Source organism: Dichotomopilus funicola, assembly GCF_033296635.1.
Source record: "Dichotomopilus funicola strain CBS 141.50 unplaced genomic scaffold C8A04scaffold_29, whole genome shotgun sequence".
NCBI lineage: Eukaryota > Fungi > Ascomycota > Sordariomycetes > Sordariales > Chaetomiaceae > Dichotomopilus > Dichotomopilus funicola.
Window position 1 is genome coordinate 326,018 of NW_026944050.1, and position 23,353 is coordinate 349,370.

A 23,353-nucleotide genomic window follows, 5' to 3' on the forward strand; every position below is an offset into this window, starting at 1 on the left:
TCAGCCACCAATCCTACCTGGACGAATCCGCCATACCTACCTATCTTATTAATACTTTGCCCGTTGAATTCACGTGGCGAACAGGAACCGCTTGCCGTAACAGGGTATAACCCGATTTCTCGCCCAAAGGAACCCAAATAGGTCGAACTCTGCTGGCACACAAGAAAACAGAATAAAAAACCTAACAAGGCATGGCCTCATCCGCGCGGGCGGACGGAGCCCGGAGGGGCTTCCGCTTGTTGGTCACGCAGCATCGAGATCTTCCCGTATTCGGCGGCTGCACTGCAGCCAACGCACCAACACTCACAGCCAACAACGCCACCGTCGGGGAGAAACGCCTGTGCTCAGAAACGGAGAGAGAGATTTGGTTCAAAAAGCTGAGGTGAGTCCAAGGGAAGGAAAAAAAAAAACAGAAAGAAGAAAAGAAAGAAACCGAGGCGCAAAAGTTTGAAATCTCCGGTACCTGAATTAAAATCAAATCATACGGAGAGTTCCTTCTGCCTGCGCCGGCTGACGGGCGCAGTTGTCGATCTTGGAGCGGCACAGCCGTCAGCTACCGCGGTGGGACGTGCAAAGCTCGGTCGTGGTCCTGCAGCTGAATTCTGGCCAAGACGGGAGATATTCGGCGAGTGGACAGGTTGATCAGGGCCCATCTGCAAATGACTCAGGCTGTTGGGTTTTTGATCGCGTTTTTTTGAGAGGGGAGAGGTTTCCTGCGGATCGAGTCACCCAGGCCCCTCGGCGCTTGTGGGAGGAGATGGTTGGACAATGCAGCCAAAAGCAGAAAAGCCAAAATCCATTTTCAGTACGAATACCGTCCGAAGCTGGTGGGTGATTCTCACTCACCCCCCGCCCCCCGCATCCCAGCCGCCCAGCGCATGGACCACTGCATACACTGGGCTGGGCGGAACGGTGAACCCATGCTCGGGCGAGTACGACTCCACGCAAAGACTGTGCCGCCGACGGCGAAGAACGGCGGAGGGAAGGAACGCACAATGCCACACGCTTTCTTTCCCAACGTGCTTGCTGGACATGCAGGACATGACAGTGCGGGCCATAGCACACAGGGGGTGGGTAGCGACTTCCCTTTCCCATTCCCACCCCATCATCCACGCCCTCGGCTCATCCGGGTCGTCGTTTGCTCTTTCTTTCTGTCTTCCTTTCCCCTCTCATTTCCGTCGCGAGTGGTTCGTCCCTTCCCCTGTCGACTCCCCATTGCGCGCCGTGACGTCCTCTGGTCCATAAGCCTCGCCAGCCCGCTCTTTACCGAAACAACCTCAAACAGCACGACGCCTAAATTTCGAGATCCAACCTCCCGAAAGCTCTCAGTCTAGACATACCTATAATCGCACGACATCGCCGCCCATGGAGTAGCGCCAGCTCGCCCGTCCCCGGAACCGAGCCGAATCATGGCGCCCTGGTTACACCCCGCACTCATTGGCTCCGAATGAGCACGGATCATGGACTTTCTCCCGCACCCCACCTCCGGTGTTGAGGCTCTTGATATCCCCTTCGTCGCCGACACTCCGTTTGTTTTCGGCTCTGATTTCTGGGAGTTCCCTAAGCTACACGGATTCGGCGACCAGTGGGCTAGCCTACCCGCTGCTCGTCTCGCCTCGTTAGCCCAGTCGTGGCTTTACTTTGGGACCGTTTCCGAGTTTCTAGGCCGCCCCATCGATTACCGCGAATTCCAGGTCTCTCAAAGCGTCTCCGCAAAACCTTTCCTCCCGCTCTTCAACGAATGGCTCGCGGTCCACGCGGTCCGCCCCGGCTCAACAGCCCAACAAATTGCTGAGAACGACGACCGCAGGGAGGTGCTTTACGAGCACGCCCGCTTCCTTGATTCTGTCATCCAACTCGCCGAAGACTTCGACACAGTTTCCCAGAGCCATGTTAAACCCATCCCTACTATCATACTGTCAGTCAAAGTGCTGTGCATTACCTTGAGAGGCGTGCTGTGGGACGTAGCTCGCGGCGATTTTGACGAGTCCCTCCGCCCATGGCCATCACCGGCGACCCGCATGCGCCGTGAAGTGGTGCCTGCAAAAGACACCCACGGAAAGCAGACTCTCTCCCCGAGCGCGCAGTTGATGTTGGATGTGCTGCGCTTACGTGGTTGGTGCCCATTTTACGCTCGCAAAGTGCTCACGCAATACAACTACGCCCTCGCTTATTATTTCACCCGACTCTTTCGCACTTACTCCCCCGGCCTCAGTCATCGCAGCTGCTCCGACGATGAGTGTGTTGCCAGCAATGCGGATGTCTTCAGCTATGTCCCGAAACACGCACGCCGTGGCTGTCTTTGCCAGCCTAAAGCCGCCCCCATGGACCAGATTCGCACGATTATCGAGGAAGGCGGGGTGCCGCTAATTCACCTCCGGGGCTCGTCCAAGACTGGAGTCAGGATAGAAGTGGTCAGGATGACAGCGCGAACACGATACATCGTCGTGTCTCATGTCTGGTCGGATGGAATCGGTAACGCAAATACAAACGCCCTGCCCGAGTGTCAATTACGACGTCTCCACGCCCACATGCATGAACTAAAACCCATCAAGCGAACCCGGGACGGGGACGTCGATTTCAACTTGCTGAACTCGCTTGACACGGGGTTCCAATCTGCTGCAGCTCGTCGACCCAAGTACCTTTGGATTGATGCTTTGTGCATGCCCCCTAGAGGGCTCACGACGCCCCTGCGACTCCGAGCGATCAACAAACTCCCCGCCGTTTACCAAGCTGCCGACAGGCTACTGGTTTTGGATTCAACACTTGAACAAACGTCAGTAATGGATTCGGACAGTGTTGAGCAGTTTGCTCGCTTCGCCGTCAGCCCCTGGATGGGGCGCTCATGGACTTTCCAGGAGGCCGCCTTGGCGACGGCTTGTGAGGTCCAATGCGCGGACGGTATATTTGACGGGTTTTCCCCACAACCGAAGCAAAGATTAACGGCATCAACTGCGACCTCCCGAAGACGACGGCTTGCCTGGCTCGAGGCTCTTACCTACCCCACGGATTGGATCAGGAGGACTTTGTTCCAAAAGCCACAAGCGGAACCTGTACATTCACTCGACAGCGAATTTACTATGGGCGTCGGCATCGAGACGTCGATTGTGAAGAGCCTTACTCGCTCCTTAAGAGAGGAGTTCCGGTCGGCATTTTCCAACGGTGTCAAGGCCAACAGGGCCGCCGTTGGCGAGGGCAAACTAGCCCCTGACTTTTGCACGCTCTTTGTCCAGGTCTGGAACGAACTCAGCAAGCGGACGACAACGATGCCAAGCGACATGCACATCATTATGGCCAGCTTACTCGGCTTCAACACAGATCCCATCACGCGGCTAACCAAATCGGCCGACCGCATGTCGTGCATCTTGCGAAGCATGGACGGAATCCCCATCTCCCTCCTCTTCAACCTCGAGGGGCCACGGCACAACCCAACCAAGAATCACCGGGATCGTTGGCTTCCTCTCTACCCATCAAGGCAAAAACTAGCCTTCGGTTCACCATTTACCAACATCCGATTTATAAACGACGACTTGTACATACCAAATAATACCGTGAGCCGGAAGAGGGTAGCTCTCTTTGTCTGCACCGGTGAGGCCGACCCATTCTCGAGCAGCACGTTTATGCTCCGGGATACGTTTTCGGGCGAGCAATATTCCGTGGCAGTCCATCGGCAGGAAGGCGAAGTGGATGAATTTGAAACGCCAGACATCGGACCATACTGCGTCGCCATCCAACTTGACCCAGAGCTTGGCGGCCGGCCGGACGGTCACATCGATGGTCTTGGGCCTGTCCCTAAAACATACGCTGGCGCCTTGTTCCGCGTCCGGAAGGTAGTGACTAGCGTCAAGAAAGTCTACTACCACAATCTTGAGGCGGAGTACGAAAACTCTTTCGAACTAGTTGAGGATGGGCCGTATGAAACTCACGACATGGAGACCGCCAGTAAGAGGACAACGGGATACTTGGATGGACAGCTAGCATCCGCCTTTGCCCAGCACCCCTGTGGGATACTGCGCACGGTATATGACTGCCCCTTGACTGTGACTTGCCCGGCCGGTGATATCACGGCTTCCCCGTCGAAAGGCCCAACCCTGCTCGCTCAACCACTTCCCGATACCTGGCAGGTGGCCATTGAACGAGGTTAGTTTCTCCGCGCTCCATGTTCTTGACGCGCACATTGCTAACACCGTTTCTAGAACCGGCAAGCTTCCCCGTGCCTCTTCCGACCCGGTCATCCCTCGCCGAAGCTGTCAGTCCCGTATCCGCGTATCTCGCCATCACCGCGCTCGACGGTCTTGTTGCATCGGGATGTGTGGGCCTCGCCATCGCCATCTGCGCCACCATGTACGCCCGCCTAGCCCTTCTCGCCAAGGCGGTTATCGTCGCAAAGCTTATGCTGCATTCCCTCTTCCTAATGCAGATGTTTCTGTTTCCGGGCATCGAAGTCCGCATTTTCTGGGATCTTTTGCATCTCACGCTCGTGGCGTTGTACACCTATTCCCGGGTGACTGCGACTCCGGGCGGCGTCAGCAGGATGGACGTGATCGATTGGTCGTTTATCGCGTGGGCATTTTTAGGCCATGTCGTGGATATTGTGGCAAGGTTGGGTATAAAATCGGTCATCGTCCCAACGTTGTTTGACAAGTATCTGAGGTCGCTTGATGGCCCAGCCTTCCAAAGTCAGGCCCAGGATGAAAAGGGCCGTTCAAGGGCGAATCAATCAGGAGGGTGGTTCCAGCGCGGACGCCCAAAACGTGGCTGGCATAATGGGGTTTATTATTATCAGGAGCCGGGGGAAAGTGGTGCGGACGATCACCACCACCATCACCATGAAAATGGGACTGGTAATGGGCGGCCAGAGCAGCATTTACTAGGAGATTTGGAGGGACAACATGGTTGAATCATTTTTACCGGGCGGTATTGTCAGAGATAGGATATATTTATGTGTTTGGACATCACAGGAGTTGGGTTGATAAATATGGATAGATGGGCGGCCGGAGTTTTTTGCTACCTGGATAGCAATGGGGTCGGTAATGATCTGGGGCGTTTGTGGAAAGGGGAACATAACCCAGAGAACTCACGTAAACTTAATTGATGTGACAACTTGATGTCTATGTTGTTGTTTATAATCTTTTCATCTTGAGCACACTTTCATGTGGCATTTAGTGAACCCGAATCTCGCGTATGAACCTAGAGACTTGTCGTTGGGACTCTGGTTCTTATTAACTTAATTTACAAGGTCGATTTCACAGTCCCTTTTAATCTGTAGCAAGGCAAGTTGTAATCATAGCTGTTTATTTTCCCTCTGTCTATCTTCCATGTCCAAGCAAAGTAGTATGTAAGTAGCGAGTTGCATGCAAGTTGAAATCAGAATTAAAAAAAACAAAAAGCTAGAAACCAAATGACCAACCATACTATGCATACACCAGGAATGCAAGTTGCACCGGGTGCAGTGATGTGGTCTATGTGAGTGAGTGGTGGGTATGTATGGGATAGAACAGAGTGCAAAAAACAACAGATCTTGACAAAATAATGACGCCATCAAAACTCAACTGAACAGAACTGGATGGATTACAAAAATGTGAATTAGAGAGTTTTTAAAACAACAACAACAACAACAAGCGACATGATGTAAATGCAACCATCCCCCAAATTTTCAGATATTCTCTCTCTCCATCTCTCATATCCTTCAGCTAGCTTGCTGACGAGGCATGGGAAGATAGAAAAAGAAAGGGAACTAAAAAACGAAAATAGGGGGGGGGGGGGGGTAAAGAGCAAAACAGAACAAAAAACAGCATCCGCCTCGACGGGCAGATGAACGGCAAAAACCAAATGGATGGTCGGATATATCCTCCTCCTGATTCCCCTCCTGAACACCACGAAGCCCCGCCCATTCTCGTTTCCTTCAGAACCTCCTTTCCCATCATCACCTGTCCTGTCGGTCATTTCATTCATTCATCAAACTTGCGTTCCACCTCTTTTCATGGTATCTCCTCTGGTTTCCTGTTTTCTTTTTTTCTGGGCCTGATTTCGTGGCCAACATTGGTTTTCCCTTGAGCCTTGAGGGGGGTTTGGAGGTCGATGGGAACAGATGTGAGTGCGCAATGAGTCGAACTGATCCCGAAAAGACACAAAGGCTGGCATTTGTCTGTGTCTCAAAAACCGTAACTCAAAACGCCATCACTGTTTGGGTTTGGGTCTTCCGTCTTTGGTTTGATGCATTTATCGTCGTCATTGTTATTGTTGTTGCGGCGACTAAAAGACGAAAACCAAGCTGACAACTGCTCCTCTTTAAGACCCTGGAGTTACGTATGGACGGTCTCCATTCAAGACGTCCAGCCCAGTGTATCCAGCAACGTTTTGGACTCTAGCCCACTAAACCCAGCCACACCCAAGGCTCTAACCTGACTGCTTCCGCGGAGCGCTGCCAAACCCCCAGCAATCTTCCAAGCCTCCTCCTGACTGACGACAAACAGGTACCGCTTCCCCTCCTGGTCCCGAATTGTGGCGCGTAGGAGATGCAGACCACTGTCGTTCCCGCCTCGCCGGCAATTCCCATCGCACACCTGGCTGAACTCATCGATGTATCCGACGGCTTCCTCGCCGAGCATAGTCTTCGTGGCACCACGCTCAGCTGCGCGCCGGGCATTCTGTGGCATGGTCTTGAAGAAGGGATGGTTGGTGGGCACGCTGCCAGGGGTATTTCCGGCCTGCGCGCTGACGGCGTGGACGGGGCACCAAACCTCGACTAGCTTGATTGTCCAAGCTTTTACATCCCACTCGCGCTGGGCGACACCCCGTACATCATCGTCCACAAACAGGCCGGCCGAGGTGACGCGCAAGATGAGCCCGTCCGTGACAGGCGACATGCCAGAGATGAGTTGATTTGCCGGGGTCTTGGAGAACTGGTTGAGGTAGCCGTAGACGGCCTTAATGATGATCTTCTGTGGGTCAGAAGTGGTGTAAGGCCCACGTGTGGAGGGGGGAGGTGTGGTGCGGGCAGTCGAGGCAGAAGGGGCCCATGAAGCTTCAGAAAAGTCCGATACCGAGTTCTTACGTGCCGGAGGCTTCTTGGGTTTGTCATAAGGGCGGTAGGAGTAGGTGTCCTCGGTACCAGTTGCGGAGGCGGACGATTTGGTGGGAGATGGTCCGCGAGTGGTGGACGGGGCTGGTTTTGGTGATGGTTTTGCCGCTGAGGGTTTTGTGGGTGATGGTGGTGCCTGGGAAGGTGTGGGTGTCGGCCGGGACGGTGGCGGTGTCGACGCCGCTTGTGAAGGGGCGACACTCGGGGGCTTGCCGTTGGGCCACATGCTGGTCTTCTCGCCAACTGACGAGTAAGCATATGTGGTGTTCTTGCGCTCCCTCTCTTCCCTCTCCTTTTCCAGTTCCCTTTCTCTTTCCCTCTCCAATTCCCTTTCCCTTTCTCTCTCCCTTTCTCGCTCCCTTTCCCTCTCCCTCTCTTTCTCTCTCTCCTTCTCTCTTTCTCTTTCCTTTTCCCTTTCTTGCTGCTCCTTGCGAAGCCGGGCTAACCGCTCCTCGCGTTCTTTCCGCTCCTTGTCTCGCGCGGCCTGGCGTTCCTGTTCTTGCCGGGCCTTTTCTTCGTCCCGCTTCCGCTGCTCCTCCTGGAGCCTCGCTTCACGTTCGCGAGCCTCCCGCTCTCGAAGTTCGCGCTCCTTGGCTTCCCTCTCAGCTTTCTCACGGAGCTCCCTCTCAATTTTTTCGCGGACCTCGCGCTCGAGACGCTCTCGTTCCTTTGCCTCTTGCTCTTGCCGAAGCGTTTCTTTCATCTCACGCTCCCGCTTTTCTTTCTCTCGTCGCTCGCGTTCCTTGTTCTCCCGTTCGCGTAGTTCGCGCAGGCGGCGAGCATTCTCCTCCTTCCGCCTAGCCTCGGCCTCCTTCGCCCTTCTCTCCTCTCCCCTCTTCCGTGTTTCCTCCCTCGCCTTGTCCCAGGCGCTGGCTGTAGGTTGTGTAGGCCGAGGGGAGGTCGGCTGTTCAGGCTCCGGGGGCGGCTGTGGCTTTGGCCTAGGCGCCTCCTTCGGCTCTTCCCTCTTTGGCTCTTCCGGCGCTGGTTGCGGCTTGGGTGGCGGCTGTGGCTGGGCCTGTGGTTGGGGTCGGGCCTGTGGCTGAGGTTGCGGTTGGGGTTCAGGCGGCGGTTGGTGTTCATGCTGCCTCGGCTGCTCTTGCCAAGATTGATACTGGCCCCCATCGTCGTGTGGTTGCTCGTGTTGAGGGGGTGGAGGAGGGGGAGGAGGTGGCGCCTGGTTGGTCGAGGGGCCGTTCTGAGGCGGGGGGGTATACCACGATGAGCCCCAACCTCCATATCCTCCGCCCGGCTTGTGCTGTCCTCCTGACTGATTGTTATTTCCGGTCTGCGGCCCTGAGGGCTCGTTCAAGTGGCGACCCAAAAAGAACGCTGCGGCGCCCACGCATGACATCATGGTTAGGCAAAGCACCATCCACATCCTATCTGGGCTGGTGAACAAGCCCACCAGCAAGGGGCTGGCAAGATTGGACATCAGGACGACGGCGAGGGTGCTAACCACACCGGCGATGAAGCTGTTCCACTGAGGCTTGAGGGATGGAAGGTAGAGAAAGCCGGAGCCTGCCGAATGCTCGGGGATGATAAAGACGTCGTACTTTCCTGGCGGAAGACCAGAGCCACCGGCCGTGGTTTTGGGGTTTTCCCCATGCGGGGGCGGAGGGGGCGGTGGCTGGCTCATGGTGTTGTTTGAGGGGCCGGGCGGCCCAAGAAGTTAAGCGGATCGATGGTGTACAGTGGCCGACTCGCTCGTCGTGGCGGTCGTGGGTACAAAGTCGTTGACAGGAAAACAATCGCGAACCGAACTCTAGTGGTATCTCAAAGCCATAGGAAGCGTCAAATCACCAAAGCTTGGAAGAAGACGGGTTAGCCTGTGCCATTGAGGGGATCAAGGGTCTTAGGATATTATGTTCTGAGGGGAGGGAGAGAAGAATGAGACAAGTGGCTTACCGAGAAATCAAGAAGACACCAAACGCCGAACGAACAACAGGCACGATTAATCACAAGTAGAAACCGCAATTGCGGTCCTCAACACAATCAAACTTGTAGAGCAAATACAGGCCGTCTTGCGGTATGTCCAACAATGGTCTGCAAAGCGCAAACCCGCAAAGACAGTTGTGACGCAGGTGAAATGGTGTCGAGCTGTCCTCCCCAGCCCCGCTGTTAATCGAGGTTGCAAGCAATTGCTTGCCGTTGTGGTCGGTCGGTATTTATTAGTCGTCGGTGCCGGGGTTGTGGGCGTGGTCGCTTAGTCGGCGTGCACTGGACTCAATTTTCGAGGATTCCGGCGGTTGGTGTCGTGAAAATCTTGGATTGTCGCAATAAGTTTTCCGCGCAACTGTTTGAGATGGGATGGTTGGGTCAGGGTCGGGGAAGGAAGGTGTGGTGGCCTCTGGGGAAAATGCAGGCACGGGCCCTGTTCTGTTTACTTTCAGCAGCAGAGCAGCAGAGGAAAATGGTGTGGCGCACGGACCATCCGAACCCTCCATGCAGCTCTGTCAGCCCAATCATCCCCAGAAGCGACCGTTGTTCTTTCTTCACACCCCCATGGCTCCGGATGGATGCACCGGGCCTTCCCGCCTGTTGGTGTTGTGTTGGGCCCTTCCCAAGAAATGCCTGCTTGCGGCGTGTTTTCACTCGCTTTCAATTCTCGAATTTGATCCAAATGCAATTGTGAGACTGTCTAAGCCGATTGTACACCAAGCTTTGTTCCTTGCAAGAACCCGTCTAAGAGGGATGACCTGGGTTTCGGAGCACACGATCCAGGGAAGGTCCATGCTGGCCACGCACGCTGAAGAACTGCTTCAATTCACCAATTGTTTTCGCTCCCACAAACCACCAGCACCACATGTCGGTCAGCCAGTCATCCTCCCATTGATTGACCCGACTGGGAGGCAAATTTCTCCCGAAGCGACGGGCCGCCTCCGAACCGCTTTCTCCCCTCTATTCCCCTCTTCCCCTCCTCGCCTCGCGCCGTCGTCGTCTCAACACGCGTCATCACCAGCCAAACAACAAATCGCCAAGCCAAAATCACCCCTCCCCCACGAAAGACCGGCAACAAAAAAAACCCACAAACGCCGACAAACGCTGAATCGTTTCCCAGCCTCCTTGAACAGAAGAGTGGTTGGTGAATGGTTGGTGGTGGGGGATCCTTGCAGCCCGACAGTACCCAATCCGACGGGTCTCTTTGCGCTTTTGCCCACTTTTGTTGATGGCATGACAAGTCACAAACTCACCAACTCTGTGACTGGGGGAAATCACTGACGTGACAGGACGGCGAATCGCGGCAGTTCCTCGCCGAAAGCGGAAGAAAAAAAATGCTGGATTGGACTGTTCCCAAGCGACCCTCCAACTTCTTCAGGCCTTGGTAGCAAATCCGGCGACAAAATCCCCACAGCTTCCGGACTCTTTTGAGTCCGTTTTGGTCGTTGCCGAGCGCGAAGAGAATGTGGGGGCGCCCTGTTCATCCCAACCAGAGCCCTGGGTTCTGAGTGGCCCAGCCTCCCTTGTTGTTTTTTGAGCGGACCCTTCGGCCCTGTCAATCCCTCCGCCCATTCTTTGTTCTTGGGACCCTTCTTGCTGTTTTGTCACGTTTGCCTTGTCCTTTGGCATGACAAGATCTCGCACTGCTGCTGATGATGCCACAGTAGAAGCCACGAGAAATCACCTCACTATAAACCTCAGAATAAATAGAGAACATGAGGCTTTGAGAAGTGCGCACATGTATGTGTGTTCTGTAGTTACACCCGTTGCCGAGCAACGTACCACAAAAAGAATAAAGCGGCCGCGGGGAACACGCGTGTCACATCCGCGATCTGCGCGCAAGAAACGAAGAGTGACGTCGCCCCAGGCCGCCAGCACATCCCATTCCTATCACATCCTTCAGCCACTTTGAAGGTTGAAGGAAGTGAAAGAAACGGTCATGGGCGAGGGGCAAGTCATGAGCAAAACCCCTCAGTGACGACGGAGAGGAACCCGGTAGCTATTCGCTCAAGTCCCTCTCGCGCACACTGCGGGGAACTGCAGAACAAAAGACAGAATGTGGTACCCCTTATTATTGGTGTTGCTCTGCGGTCGTAGGTTTTCTCCTATTTGCCACCGTACTAAGCGACGCGGAACAAATCAAATAGAGACAACGTTACTCAAGCACAACGGGCAATGGTGACATTGACTTTCGGAGCCCCTCAGCATCGGTTGTGTGAGGGCATAGGGAGGGGCCATTGAGGGAGAGAAAGCAGACTGCCAGTCGAGTTGGGCAGAGCATCATGATCACAGCAAGCCACTCTGACTCATTTTGAGAAAAACACCAAACCACATTCCCTCTTTGCTGTGCTAGTTATATGAGATATCACTAAAGCCCACGAATGACCCATAATCCATACTCCAGAAACCCTCTGCCAAACCCAAACAAACTAAGCCGACCCTAAAGCAAGGAACCATCTCTAGAAAACCTCAGGCTTGTTGATGCGCTCCTCCGTTGCCGGTGCCGGTGTCGTACTCCCATAAAAACCATTATTCCCAAACCCCACTCCCGCCCCCCTTTCTCTTGAAAGGGGGGCAACCGTGCCTTGCATCTCGTTCGCTTATTAGTCTCGCTCCTGAGCCAACATCATCACCATCTCCACAAGCCATATTAGTGCATCCACCAGTTGCGTAAGCAACCATTCCACTGTCACGGCTCCTTGGACACAAGCCAGAACTACCTGTACCATAACCCTGAGCACTGCCTGGGAAGTCCCACCGTCCTGAGGTTGCTGTTCTTGAAGCTCCTGGCGCTGTTGTTGAAGTTCTTGCTCTGGTGGTGGGTGTGGTTGTTGAATTCCGGGCTTTTCCGGTTGTGGAGCTACTACCACAGCGGGTGTAGTAGGGACAGGAACATCCTCATTAATCGTGGTAGTAGTAGTCGTAGCGGTAACCCTGCTATTGGTACTCCCGCTGCTCGTACTCCTAGTATGTGTCGTCTGCGTACCAGCAGACACCATCGAAACAGCATCATCCACCTCCACGCTGTCCACCGTAGTCGTCGTTGTCATCCTCACCGCCCTAGGCCGTGTCGCCACGGCCACCGCTTCCGCCGCCGCCGCCGCCGCGATAGTAATCGGCATCATCATCGTCGCGCCGTTCTCGTCGTCCATCTCCCATCCTCCTCCGGTCGGCGGCGGTCGCCGTCACAGGTTCTTAGCCCGGCGGTTGGCGACGCCGAGCTTGCGCTGTAGGTTATCTGCGGCGTCGTTGGCCTGGTCGAGCAGGCCGTTCTGGTAGGTGACTTCGTCGTCGATGGCTGTGCCGAGCTGGTTGAGCTTGGATACGGCGCTGCGGAGCAGGTTGACTCGCTCGTCTTGTTCCTGGACTACCAGCTTCTGCCGTTCTAGAACGCCCTCGTTGTCCAGCTCGCGGGTTTCCTCGGTTTCGGGGAGAGGCGCGCCGATGGTGCGGCCGACGGGCCGACGGGCGGTGCCCAGGAGCTTAGCCCTATCGCTGTCCGCCGATGCACCAGAGGCCGCAACCGCAGCGCTCGCAGCCCCACGCGTGACCAACGCTGAGGCTAGTTGATCGAGCAACCCCTTCTCATACTTGGCCGCCTCCACTGCATCCCTGCGCCGCGTGAACTCCCCACCACCCAACCGCCCGCTGGCCTTCATAACCTTCAGCCCTTCCTCCAACGGCTTAAGCAAGCTCCCAGCCTTGATCAACGCGCGCCTCGCTTGCGATTCCGCCTCCCTACCCTCTTTCTCCCCCACGGTATGTTCTCTCCGCGCCAGCGCCGCGCGCGCCGCGCTCAGTTCCGCCTTCATCTCCTTATTCAAATCCACCCACGTAGCGGGGTCGCTTGCAGCAGCCAGCGTCGCATCGCGGAGGCCGATGGCGGGAACGCGGGCCTCGACGTTGACGCCCGATGCTGACCGGGCGCTCCCGCCCACTGCGGAAGACGGTAGGTTCAGGAACCCGCGCCAGGCGGGCGTGTCTCGCCAGCGACGGTCGGGAGGTTCCGCGATGGCGCGCATGTAGCGTTCGAGGCCGGCGCGGCGCTGCTCGGTGAGATCGGGGGATGAAACGGTCGAGCGGAACCATTGTTTGGCGGGTAAGGGGGCCGGCGGAGGGGCGCCGACGAGGGATGTGAGGGTTTGGTGAAGGGTGGCGAAGTCGGAGTATCGCTTCTGTACGACGAAGGAGCGCAGAGGCAGGCGGAGGGTGATGTTGTAGAGGGTGTAAGGCTTGGAATTGTCGTCGGGAGTGTGGAGGGAAGTCGTGGGGATGGATATCTCTAACGGGGGCGCCATGGCAGGTGTCAAGCGCCCGTCGCTCTTGCGCGCGACTCGATTGTGTTGAATTTAACTTCGGGTGGCGAACCCGGGGGATGGTATTCAGAGATGCGCGGGATAGCGGGGAGAGATTTCGATGATGTTATGGTTGATGGAATTCAGCTACAAGCAGGGGAGGAAGCGCTATGGCTACGAATGAGTTGTGGAAAGGCCGCGAGTGTTGGTCGTGTTTCGGATGGAAGTTTCGGGTTCGGATGGTCACGGAGTGGCCGATTGCGTGTCAGGGAGCGAAATGGTGAAGGGAAAAAAAGGAAGCAAAACTGATTGGTAGAAAGCCAGTAAAAAATACACGGGTATCTCGCGGGTACGGGAATGCAGGGCGGTAAAGCAGACACAGCTGAGAGCAGGCAGATGTGGGATGCAGACGTGAAGAGTGGAATGGAAATTGAAGATGGTTTTTGATGATGGATGCCCGGTGCCTGGGCATGGCTGCTTCTGGGCACACACGCACAAGAGCACCTGTGACATCGATTACCGCATTGGGCCAGGCCTGTCTGAAATCGCTGATCCGTCACCTGTTGCAGACCCCACAGCAGCTCCCAGGGCTGACGCGGGCTCCACATCAGCCCATCGGCAGCCGGCATTTGGCGGATGAGAACCGGGTTTCACCAAGAACAGCAGGATCGATGGGACTGACGAACAAACGACCCGCCTAACACAGTTCTAGGGTAGACACCAACTACATGTGTAAATCGTCATTGAACGAGAGTCATCAGATACCCAAGAGGATTTCAACCGCCCAAACACCACGAAAGCCAGGCGAAACAACGGGGCCCAGCGCAGCCCGTCTCCCACTTCGTTAACTATGCCCCGCAGTCAGCAGTCCAAACACCTGGAACTCCTTCACCTCTACGCATCACACGCCCGAGAATCGTCAACACAGTGTTGGGGCCACATTTCCAACTTAACGGCCCGGGAGTTTATCCAGCCCTGCAGGTTTGTTGTGTTAGCCCTCACCGTCTATGAACTATGAATTTGGGGGGGCAGCAACAAGGGGAAGATCAAAAAAAGAAACTTACAGCCCTCAACCGGCTCATTAACCGTAGTCTTAATAGTACACTGGTTCGCAACCGACATCGCCTGCTTCGTGATGGAGCCACAGCCATCATAAAAGCACTCCGACTTATCCATAGCCCGCTGCAGCGCATCACCCTTCCAGCCAAACATGTAGTCGGCGTGGGTGCCAGCCGCGGAGCCCTCAAACGACCACACAAACGGGTTCGGGGCGCCCGACTGCCACAGCGAGTTGAACTGCGTGGTGTCCCAGACCGTCTCGTACGTTACCTGCGGCATGCGCACGGGGTGGCTCGACGGGCACGCCGGGGCGTCGAGGAAGCCGTCGTACTGGATCGTGTTGTACATGTGCGATTGGTGGTCGGGCGAGTCGAGGTTTTGGCCGTCCCAGCAGCTTGAGACAGAGCCTCGCCCGTTAGTTAACCCACACACGATCATTGGGTGGGGAGGGAAAGAAGATAGAAAGGGAACTCACGCGGGGAAGTGGTGTGTCGTGAAGATGCCGCCCGAGCAAGGGCCAGTCGGGAAACTGTCTAGTTCGGGGCCGCGGTTTTGGCCCTGCAGGCACTGATACCGAAGACCAACCTGGGGTTTCCCCTCCTCGGTCGGGCTGCCGACTGTCATGCGGAAGCCCTGGTCTCAAATATTAGAGACATGCCTGATGGGGCTCTGGGATGGGTACGTTGGAAGGGGAGAGTAAGCATCCGGGACAACGACATACCGGTTTGAACGCCGTGATCTTTTGCTGGTTCAGGTTATCCCTCGTCAGATCGTATTGCGTATAATACACAGTAAGACCCGACTTCGCGCCGTCGGAACCACCAAGCAACGGCTGCACCGGGATGACGGGCACCTTGTGGTACGACCCGTTGGTCGGGTGCTTGAAGTACAGCTGGGCAGTCCAGTAGTTGGAGAAGTCCTCAGCCATCTGGCAGGTGGTGCAGGTGGCGCGCGCGCCCACGTCTCCTTCCATCGTAGCACTGAAGGCATTACCGCCGACGATGTGGTGGACGTGGGCCGACGGGATCTTGCCCGGCTCGACGACGGGGTCGAGTCGCTGGGTGGTCAGCGTCGAGCATGGAAAGCGCAGGCCTGCGTGGACCGGCGCGATCAGCGCCAGGGCCGTGGTGAGTGTCTTCATCTTAGATGGGGGTGGTATAGGAGGAATGTAAACACAGTAACAGCTTCGGGCAAGGTTAACGGCATCAAGGATGGGAAACGGTGTGAAAGGTTTCTCTCGCCAAGGTATCCTCGCCGATCCAGCTCTTTATACTTTGGGTCATGAACCCCTTCCTCTACCTCTTCTTTCTAAAACCGGCCGAAACCCATATCATACCCTCCCTCCTCCTCTATTTTTGCCCATCCTACATGGACGCACCACCCAGCAAGTGTTGATCCAACTTGGCCAGTGGACCCAAACCCTCCATAACACACCAACTCCAAAACCTGAAATGGTCCCCCTTCATATATCCCACAGCGAGTCAGCGAGGTCAATCATAAATGAAGCGACTCGGCCCTCCTCAGCAATCGGCAACCCTTGTAAGAGCGAATCGGTTCAACTCCGTGCCGTGAAGTGGCTTGAGTGGCTCCTTAAGCAGCGAAAAATAAGAGACCACAGCAATGCGCCGTCATGGGCATATTGAAACACCACTCTACGACCGGGAGCGGGATATATTTGTTCGGATGTCGGCAATTGTCGTCGTGGTACGGCCCAGGCGGTTTGATTAGTGGTTAGTATATATTACTTTTCTGGCGGAAAGTGGAAGGTAGACGGTCGTGAGGACAAGCATTTCAAGGCTGGTCGGGGAATTTAATATAGAAGAGGGGCACGAGCGAGTCGGGCGAATGCTCGGCAGACGAACATCTGGCCCAGATAGGATATGCTCGGCATCGTCGACATTGAATGCATCTGATCAACACACCAACCATGTGCCCAGACGAATATTTCCGGGTGCGGTTGTTGCCGTATGAAGGTTCCGATGAGCCGATTGCTTGCTCGCGTTCTGTCAATCGAGAAGAGTTACATAGGAGAGCAACCGGGCTGGGCGACTAGCCAGTGACGTAGAATGGCTATTATCAACACATTACCCGAGTCGACAACCCGGTCCAACGAGGCGATGGCGGGGATATTGTGTCGATCATGCAAAACATCCGTGAGTCGCCGAAGCGGGTTTGTTCATCCGTTGATGTTGTTGAACAACTGTTCATCCTCAACCAAACGGCTTGTCACAACGTGCAAGATATCGGGCCGTTCAATAAATATCGAGCACGGCCCACCCGAAATAGTCTTGCCACAGACGGTTAATTATACGCGGGCTATGCTCAAAAAGCCAAAGAGCGGCAGCGAAGCCTCACCAAGAAAAAAGACACGGCGCGAAAGGGTATACAAGGACAACCCAATGCTGATAAACCCCCCTCCTGTGGACGTAACCCCAACCGCGCTTCGGTGTGTTGTCATATGCGTCATGTTCTTTTCAGGGGACCACGGCGACACCGTGTATGTACCCGTAATCCGAACGATAATTACCTCCTCAAGACTGCCTTTCTAGCCACATTCTCTCCCCTCTTTCTATCACACACATTCCGTTCTGCCACTGTTTCCTGTTCTTTTTTAACCTTCCTCATCCCCTCCCTTAAAATGTCTCCTGGTCCTCCGCCTGCTCCGCCTCGGGAATCTCGAAGCCCTCTTCGGTAGAGTAGAGGATGGTCTGGATCTGCTTGACCAGGCCATCCTCCGCCTTCTCCAGCTCGGGGTCCTCATCAACAGCCTGCTGGACCAGCAGTTCAATGTCGCGGAGCTTGCTGAAGTAAAAGTCGCGCTCGCGCTCGAGGCCGACGACCGTCTCCTTGAGTGTGGTGTTCTCCTGCTGCAGCGCGGCGCTAGCGGCACCGCCTCCGGCCTTGACGCCGGCGCGGGCGCCCCCCGTGGTCGGGGTCGTGCCGCCGGGACGTCGAGCTGCGCCGCTGGCTGCCCGGGGTCCGCCACCGCCGCCACCACCCACGCCAGGTGCTGGGCCGGATTTACGACGGCCGACTGCGTCGTAGTCGCCGCCTGGGTAGTATTGGTCCCAGAACCGCTTCGTCCACTGGAGGAACTCGAGGTTGTCCTGCATCTTGCATTTGACGAGCGACTCGACGGGGACGGTCCGGTCGATCTGGTGTTTCGTGAATGTGTCTGTTATTCGCCATAGGAGGCTAAGTGTGAGCAAAAGTCCCATCTGCGCTAGCTGGACTGCGTCGGGGTTGAACGTACTTTGTAAGACTTTGAAATTCTGTATGTAAGCGTATTCGGAATTGACGTTGAACTTGACGCGCGACATGGGGACGTCAAGGAAGATGCTGTCGTACACCTGGCAGAGCGCAGCACTATCATAACGATCGTGGAATGATTAGCCTCGATATCCTCCCCTATTTTCCCTCCGCCAGGGCTATCTTATTACAAGGGCAGCTTACCCAGTGCCACATTGCTCGACCTTGGTGATGTTGAGCTGCAGCAGGCTGTTGAGCCATTGCACGAGTTCTTGCCTGCAGCAAACCGCTTGTCAGTTGAGTTCTCATCGCGCTTCGTTGCTGTTGCGCGCGCGCGCGTCGATGGACGGCCTTGCGGGGATCTAGGGCGCGGGACGAACCGAGATTCGCCCATCTTGAATTAGGATGTGCTGTTGAGATCGAGCGGGGTATCGGGTCTCGAGATTCAGAGTCGCCAACGAGCGGAGGAGACGTGTGGATGTAAAATGTAGCTTCGTAAAGCTGAAAAAGCCTAGGCAGCGACGAAATGCAAAGAAATCAGGAGGAACTTTCTAGTCCCGCCGCTTGCTCGTTGACGATCTTCCAAATCAGAACCGAAATTCGGGCGTCGGCCAATCAACCATGGTGGGGGTTTTCATGGGTGATGCAATATTGATTGGTCCGTGCTGTTTGACAGGGCACGTGACAGACTCCCACCGCCAACCCCAACCCTACTGCACAGGCCCCCCTTGCGGCACAGCAAAAACAAACACAGCTCTCCGTGGACCCCCAACTTCCATTGCTTTGTTTCTGAACTCATTTCTGGAATACGAAAGGGACAAATTTCGATGAGCTGTTCATTGTTCTTGGTGGTTGAAACATGGTGGTAAAGGAACTAAAGTAGTGTTACAGGCCGGCGCATTTCGAACTTCCCATCGACTCGCGAACGCGATGAGGGTATCCAGTATCTTCATTTTTACTACGATGATGAAGTTCTCAGGCTGCTTTTCAACCCACGTCCTTTGCACTGCTGGTTTTTTCATATCACACCACGTTCATTTCCATAATACCTTGGCGTGCTGCTCTCAATACAACCCTTGTAACAAGGCGAGAAAATACCAGGAGGTGTTGCAATGTGTGTGCTGTCATGAACATGAATAAAACAGAACTTGATGGTTGAATTGTTATCTGTGCATAAATCACCCGTGCCAGGTAACTATACACTACTTGTGTCCCAGATGCGTGACGGTTCAGGGCGCTTAAGTGTGTGTTTTCTCTAACCGCGGGCATCATTGACAACTCGAGGTGTATCTTGACACAATGCTCCAGAATGCTCATCCCGCAGCCGAACTCAACTTGAAACGATAGCAACATAGTAACAAATATTGTACATGGTAATAACTGTGATCCTACATGATACATAACATGTGGCGACCCCTGACGTTGGTCACTGGTCTACCTCGGCTAGTGATGCTGTTAAAGTTGTATCCATTGTTGGGTTACAATCTGATTCTTCTTTGTCGCAACTGAGAAAGTAGAACAATGAGTTTTCCGAATTGTCGGACTTCGTGGCCGAGATGCCAACTAAATAGGCTGCCACTGCCACATATTTCACTTGCACATCATTCCTGCCACCTCCTGACCGCAGGATGGTTCACAACACCAGTTTGGGGGTCATGGTACCGTCGGTGATGGCAACGTCCCCACGAAACTGGTTTGAGTTGTGTGAAGTGTTGGTAGAGTGTATGTAGGGCGATGGTACTGAACAAAACAAGGAGAAAACCAAGTTATTAGTGAGACTAGACAACAAAGGTATTGTGAGAGTAAAAAATGTCCAGCCTAGCGTATAAGACCCGGGACTGAAGCGAGTTGAAAAGTGAAATATCCCGTTCATCTAAGTGCTCACGATCTAAGTGATATTAAGCATACAATATTTATTCCCTGGCGTTAAAATCACAACAGCTGAACAAGACCATTATGAGCTCCTGGAGCGCCGGCGATCGGGTTTGGGCGGTGGTTGTCCGCGACAGGTTCTGTCTGCCCGGCATTCTTGTCCTCCACCGCAGTCTGCAAAAATACGGTTCGGTATATCCTTTGTTCGCCATCCTATCGCGAGAGACCGAAGACAGGCGCGATGTCGATCGAGCCCTAGCAGTTGCGGGCATCCCGTCGGTTCAATCCCTAGGAGCCAACCCCCACAACGCCTACATCCATTATCCGGGGGATCTGTACAAACTCGCCACGTGGGGAGTGTTGAACCAGGGAGTAAGCCCGCATAATGTTATTAGAAACTCAAATCGGTGTATGTTACCAAACAGTACATGCTGACAGTCTTTAACCCGCCCAGATATCGATAATAGGTCTCCTCGACAGCGACCAACGAGTCTTTGCCAACATCGACCACCTACTGGCAGGGGAGCAGGTCGGGACCGAGGAAATTGCCGCTATCAACCTCCTCACTGCCCATCCCAACACCATCATCCTGCGCCCTTCAACAACCAAATTCCACCAGATCCAAAACGCGCTACCCATGTTTGGGATGGCCACTCCCACGGCCATGACAGCTATATTACGGTATTACTTTCATGGCAAGAATCAGGGGCTAGGTGTCGAATACGACACTTTGGAGACGGCACTCTCCACTTCTACAGGATACAGGGTGGTCAAGTACAATCGTGCCAGACCATGGGTTAGGAGGGGAGGAAGACGCATTGGTGCCTGGTGGAGGGTATGGAGGTTGTTGGAAAGGGAGTGGACTGGGAATAATGCGGGAAGGGATAAAAAGAGGTTATGGCAGGGGTTTCTGGAACCGTTGGTAACCAGCAACGACTCGGTGTGATGAGTGGTTTCGTTGTAGGTTTGTGTTCTTTGTTTTGGCGGGACAGGGGAACTGAAACCCTTGCCCGGTGGTTGGGGAATCTTCTTCACCAGTTGACTGTCTGCTTAGACAGGTAGTTTGTTTGTCAAGATGACAAGCGAGCGAAGGAAATGGGTGCCTTGCGTTAGTTACAGTCTAGAGTTACAGTGTGCGTTTCTGACAAATGGATTCAAGGATGTGGTACAGATCTGTGCTGCTCTACCATAGCAATGAGCCTCCTCAACTTCAGAATCAGCAACCCGTCATTCCGTAGTACCTTTATTCATCTCACGTCGACGGACGGTTATACCGTAGCTGTCAGACCACTGTATGACGACACGTACACATTATTACCGATGGATTGGTCTGTGGTACGTTGGTACCTAGTGGCCCTGGTGTGACCACTCAATGGACCTGGAACGTCTCATACTCATTTACGGGCCCACGAAGAACGTGTCGGACCTCTCGTTCAAAAGACGGGCCTGGGCCACAGCCTCTTGTAGCTGAGGGCGTATTCTAGACGTTCCGGTGCTTCACATAACGATCAAACTTACACGTGGGTAGACCAATGTTGACTGTATTTGTGAGCAGAAGATTATGTTCCCGGATAGCGGGCAGCTGACCCTAATAAGGAGCTAGAGACTAAAATGAGAACTCGTGAGGGCCGGCCGGCTTTACAGCAAGTGAAGGTGAGGTGGCCTTGGTGAGCCCGAGACCAGCGCAGCTCTCTTATCTGAACTCGCCGCACCTGCCCTCCGCCCCGAGGATATAAGTCCCCGGCCCGGTGCTCCTGTCACCATCTCCTCCCAATTCGCCAAACAGCGTGTTTGGCGCAGCGGTATTGGGAGGGGCGCTGGTCCCGCCAATTCCGTCGTAAATCGAAGTGGCTCTGGGTTCGATCCCCAGGTCAGCGAAGTAAAATCTTTCAACAGAAAGGTTTTCGTAACTCCCGACGTCTATCCCTCCGGATGGGGATAGGGTTCGGTTGTGAGCTTTTTGCTTTTCCACTGTAAGTAATATAATATGGTTACTTATTATTCTTTTTGTTCTCAAGACAGCGGCGTAGGATAGAACCCTTCCCGATCATTGGCAAGAATAATTATAGTACCGGCACCAAAGCAGGTGTCTGCATTGGGTCTGCCATCGGTGTGGCCCTCATGTCCGGCGCGCTCTCAGCATTGCGGATGGCCTTTCGTCGTCGGATAGTATCAAGACTGCCGAGCGGAATACTAATAGATAACTGGTCATTGAGACCGGACCCGGGGGTGGGTGTTGAGGAGAGGTCGAAACGCCGGTGTAGTCGGGAAAGAGGAGAGTCGTTGCTTGTTGGCTGGAGGCGAGTTTGCTATAGACTCGGTTGATGGATGCGCCGATGTATTGCCATTATTGTAGCGATGGGATTCTACCGACATCGGTATAATTCGGCCTGTCACCAATTCATATAAATCACGGCGCGGCTCAATCGTGTACGAACTTGATAAAACAATGTCATTTGATGCTAGCTTTTCACAGCCTGCAAATGCCAGAGACTCGCCATGCTTGCTTGCCCCGTTGGCGCTGGCGTGTTTCCATTCTCAATGCCAATGCCAATATTCCCCAATCCTATCCGTTGTGTCGGAACACGTTCCAATCTGAATGCCTCCCGCTGCGCTGCCTGTTTCAGCAAACCCACCTCCCAAGTCCAATCCCAAATCTGCGGCGGAATGTTCCCTCGCCGATGATCGCTGTAAAACATACATGTATTGTTACAATTCGAAAGACTACGCCAGACACGCCGCTAGTCCCTGGCTCATTCGCGACGGCGAAGAAGTTGCAAGGGGCAAGGTGAGACGAAGAGCGCGTTTACTGGTGTTCGTTAGCATGGCTCAAGGTCTCTCGCCTCCGCAGCTAGGTGGGGGGTGTATCGTACCTGCGAGGAGCTCTGCATCCAAGCCAAGGGATAACCTTGCCTCAGATACTGGGTCCGGCGGTTCTGGTTCCAGCCCGAGATGATCATGCCGCCGGACCGAGGCTGAGGCTGAGGCTGGGGTTGCGAGTGCGATGGAGGTTCAGATTGGGATTGAACTCGAGGCTGAGGTGCCGGCACGGATTGGGGGACGGCGTCATGCATGTCCATGTCCATGTCCACGTCAATAGACGCAGGTGTCGAGGGGCCGGATTCGTTGAGGAAGAACGGGGTGGAATCGCGGGTTGACGCGTCCGCGTCCGATTGGCGCGCCTTCTTCGCGACTGGGTACTGGTCGTTGAACAGCTCCAGGCTGTCTGGTTCGTCGCGGCTGCGCTTGCGAGAGTTGTCGATCTGCATCGAGAAGTCCATGATGAAGGAGTGTGATTGTTTTGAGGGAGCGAGTGACTGAGGTGGTGTTGAGGGAATGAATTGGGTCGGGGTTTGCTGGAGAAGCGCTTGGTGGTTTGCGACGGCTTGCTCCGAGGGTGAGAGCTGCAGGTTTAATTGAGTCCGCTGCACTCAGCCTTCTACAGGGGTCATCGTGCTTTCTCAATCGTCTGGCCAACCCGCTGCAGCCGCTGGCGATCAGAATACTTGAGGGCCAATGCGCAGCAGGTGACCCGCGACGAGGCTGGGGCATGGCGAAGCACGTGCTCATGGGCGGTTCTTTCTCAAAATGGCCGTTTGAGGGTGCAAACCCGCTCGCTCGTTTATTTTAGGGAGTGTCTCTTGATTTTTCCTGTCTGTTCGTTTCTCCGACAATTGGAGATATTTGCGTTGTCTGCGGCGTCGTGACAACCATCCAGGCGTCAGGTGGTAACCCCTTGCGGCCAAGCAGGCAGGGCGTCCTTGCTTCTTGGCTGGCAGGGGAAACCGCCTCAGAGCGCCACTGGTTCAGCCAATTGAACTCTTTCGTCAGATTCAGGGGAACACCAGGGCCCATC

The 23,353-nt window shown here is 54.7% G+C and overlaps 8 protein-coding genes across 8 annotated transcripts; 2 read left to right on the forward strand and 6 right to left on the reverse strand.

Moving 5' to 3' along the window:
- Positions 1-1,460: 1,460 nt before the first annotated feature.
- Positions 1,461-4,900, forward strand: C8A04DRAFT_11957 (uncharacterized protein; the record flags this gene model as incomplete). The annotated part of the gene is made up of 2 exons (XM_062777162.1): positions 1,461-4,140; positions 4,197-4,900. 2 exons carry the CDS (start codon positions 1,461-1,463, stop codon positions 4,898-4,900), a joined length of 3,384 nt encoding a protein of 1,127 aa, XP_062637273.1.
- Positions 4,901-6,326: 1,426 nt separating this feature from the next.
- Positions 6,327-8,720, reverse strand: C8A04DRAFT_11954 (reticulocyte-binding protein 2 a; the record flags this gene model as incomplete). Its single annotated transcript, XM_062777161.1, has 2 exons — positions 6,327-7,413; positions 7,531-8,720. The coding sequence occupies 2 exons, from the start codon at positions 8,718-8,720 to the stop codon at positions 6,327-6,329; spliced, it is 2,277 nt and encodes a 758-aa protein (XP_062637274.1).
- A 2,905-nt stretch (positions 8,721-11,625) lies between these two features.
- Positions 11,626-12,174, reverse strand: C8A04DRAFT_28475 (uncharacterized protein; the record flags this gene model as incomplete). Its single annotated transcript, XM_062780654.1, has 1 exon — positions 11,626-12,174. One exon carries the CDS (start codon positions 12,172-12,174, stop codon positions 11,626-11,628), a length of 549 nt encoding a protein of 182 aa, XP_062637275.1.
- Positions 12,175-12,207: 33 nt separating this feature from the next.
- Positions 12,208-13,320, reverse strand: C8A04DRAFT_37129 (Phox domain-containing protein; the record flags this gene model as incomplete). The annotated part of the gene is made up of 1 exon (XM_062783779.1): positions 12,208-13,320. One exon carries the CDS (start codon positions 13,318-13,320, stop codon positions 12,208-12,210), a length of 1,113 nt encoding a protein of 370 aa, XP_062637276.1.
- Positions 13,321-14,266: 946 nt separating this feature from the next.
- On the reverse strand, positions 14,267-15,517 carry C8A04DRAFT_37130 (uncharacterized protein; the record flags this gene model as incomplete). Its single annotated transcript, XM_062783780.1, has 4 exons — positions 14,267-14,292; positions 14,382-14,770; positions 14,852-15,009; positions 15,098-15,517. The coding sequence occupies 4 exons, from the start codon at positions 15,515-15,517 to the stop codon at positions 14,267-14,269; spliced, it is 993 nt and encodes a 330-aa protein (XP_062637277.1).
- A 1,492-nt stretch (positions 15,518-17,009) lies between these two features.
- On the reverse strand, positions 17,010-18,019 carry C8A04DRAFT_28478 (calponin domain-containing protein; the record flags this gene model as incomplete). The annotated part of the gene is made up of 4 exons (XM_062780655.1): positions 17,010-17,551; positions 17,630-17,742; positions 17,830-17,901; positions 18,006-18,019. 4 exons carry the CDS (start codon positions 18,017-18,019, stop codon positions 17,010-17,012), a joined length of 741 nt encoding a protein of 246 aa, XP_062637278.1.
- Positions 18,020-19,581: 1,562 nt separating this feature from the next.
- C8A04DRAFT_28479 (uncharacterized protein) lies at positions 19,582-20,443 on the forward strand (the record flags this gene model as incomplete). The annotated part of the gene is made up of 2 exons (XM_062780656.1): positions 19,582-19,869; positions 19,952-20,443. 2 exons carry the CDS (start codon positions 19,582-19,584, stop codon positions 20,441-20,443), a joined length of 780 nt encoding a protein of 259 aa, XP_062637279.1.
- A 1,860-nt stretch (positions 20,444-22,303) lies between these two features.
- On the reverse strand, positions 22,304-22,778 carry C8A04DRAFT_28480 (uncharacterized protein; the record flags this gene model as incomplete). The annotated part of the gene is made up of 2 exons (XM_062780657.1): positions 22,304-22,306; positions 22,371-22,778. 2 exons carry the CDS (start codon positions 22,776-22,778, stop codon positions 22,304-22,306), a joined length of 411 nt encoding a protein of 136 aa, XP_062637280.1.
- Between the last annotated feature and the right edge of the window lie 575 nt (positions 22,779-23,353).